This window comes from Akebia trifoliata, chromosome 1, assembly GCF_017979445.1.
Source record: "Akebia trifoliata isolate Shusen 1 chromosome 1, ASM1797944v1, whole genome shotgun sequence".
NCBI lineage: Eukaryota > Viridiplantae > Streptophyta > Magnoliopsida > Ranunculales > Lardizabalaceae > Akebia > Akebia trifoliata.
In genome coordinates, this window is record NC_141375.1 from 22,934,720 (window position 1) to 22,936,497 (window position 1,778).

The window sequence follows — 1,778 nt, forward strand, 5'->3', positions numbered from 1 at the left end:
TCAGGCGGAATCTTGGTACAAGGTGAATTTGTTTATGGTTCCTACCTAGTACATGATTTTGACCGAGGTGTTTGCAAATTTATTATACTCTAATTTACATTACGAGGTAAATTATATTTTGATATGCGGAGGGAACACATGACCTACTCTTAAGGGGGGGGGGGGGGAGGGAGGCGAAAATATTCATAGAAAGATCTTATCATGAACTTTACATCATATTATCCAAGTTGAGCAGCTAAAAGAATGAAACTTAACATCAAAGAAAGAAATGATTAACAGGGTGATTTGATCGGCTCCATCAAAGGGGATGCCCCATAATTGAATGTTGCACATTGTTAAGTCCATGGTCCATGTATACCTTTATATCCTAACCAAAGAATTTTTATTTGGTCTTCCAATATAATTCATAAATGTTCGTCTCACTTTATAGTCCCCTACCATTAACATAGGAAGCACCATTTGGGTAAAAAAGACTCATGCTCATAGAAGACAGCCAAAGTCCAATATGGGAGAATTTTACAGGAGACTAGTGCACATCATATAGAACTTTCAAGTTGGTCAAGATTTTGCAATTTAGAAGACGAAAGGAAAAAAGTTTCCGTTAAATGATGTGTTCAAAGGGAGAGACATGTTTTACTCTGCCCACTCATTTACAAAAAATAAAACAAATGTTTTTTTTACAAATGAAGAGAATTGAGAACAACCCTCTTCTAGAGATTAGACATATTAGATCTAGTGGTTAGCCACCCATGCTTTAAACTCTCAAAAAAATGGTGATCGAAAGAGATAAAAAATCGGGTGCCTTCATGTTTGCTTGTTAACTTCTTTGTTCATCCACTTCTTTCACAAGGCATTCAAACGAGATGTAAGATCGATGAAGGCTGTTTCTTTGCATAGAATTGTAAGACCACCCATTGGATGATTAAACCCGAACTCTTCCTCAGCCCTACTTAATAAGTCTTGGAATGAAGGATGGTTCAAGTAAGATACAGGAACAACGAACCGCTTCTTTTCGGCTATTCCGACGTAAACTGCTAAGTGTCCTTTTGGGACATCTTTTGTGGCTGTTCTGGTAAGAAGAGACTGTAGTTTGAGAATCTGCTTGGCATGAAGGGACATGGAAGGCAAACGGATACCCATGACTATTCTTGCAGTGAAGAGAACAAAAACAAGAAAGAGATCTTAATGGGCTTTATAGAGGAACAATAGAAAGCTTTAGCACTTTGAAGGATGCGAGTGAAAAATTGGAGTTGGAAGGAAGGTTTAGTGTGTATGTATATATAGAGTGAAGAAATGTTATGGAGTAGGTGGTAAGGAGGCATTCACAATTGGATAAGCTTAGGGACCTACCTCATAAAGCATCACATGGCATTGCTTATTCAATGTTATTATCCATCCATCAATTGATGTTGCAGCATAACCACTTATGTATTTGAATTCATTATTCAAATAAACGTTAGAGCTTCAAAGCAGATGGCAACCTTACACAACTTAAAAACAGATACATGTGATGGTGTTTGGTGTATAAACAAGATGAAGATGACATGAGCTTGAGCCTACATCTAACATTTGGAAAAATGTTGAAGACAGAATAATAAATTCTTGAAACAATCTAATGTGGCATGATGATTTATAATTTGGCTATTTGTACAAATTATTATGGTAAAAACAAGGAAATAATAGACCCAGCGGGTTAGCTGTAGTTTAGTCAAACTGAAGGGCTATAAAAACATTAATGCCCCACACTCTCAATGTCCTCATTTGATTTTTAGAGTCTA

The 1,778-nt window shown here is 36.6% G+C and overlaps 1 protein-coding gene across 1 annotated transcript; it reads right to left on the minus strand.

The window, feature by feature from the left end:
• Window positions 1–490: 490 nt before the first annotated feature.
• LOC147411014 (auxin-responsive protein SAUR21-like) lies at window positions 491–1,264 on the minus strand. Its single transcript, XM_086448897.1, has one exon. The coding sequence runs from the start codon at window positions 1,138–1,140 to the stop codon at window positions 844–846; it is 297 nt and encodes a 98-aa protein (XP_086305023.1). The 5' UTR covers window positions 1,141–1,264; the 3' UTR covers window positions 491–843.
• Window positions 1,265–1,778: the final 514 nt, after the last annotated feature.

Coding starts and splice junctions, on each gene's coding strand:
- LOC147411014 (XM_086448897.1), bottom strand. CDS start 1,140: ATGGGTATCCGTTTGCCTTCCATGTCCCTTCATGCCAAGCAGATTCTC.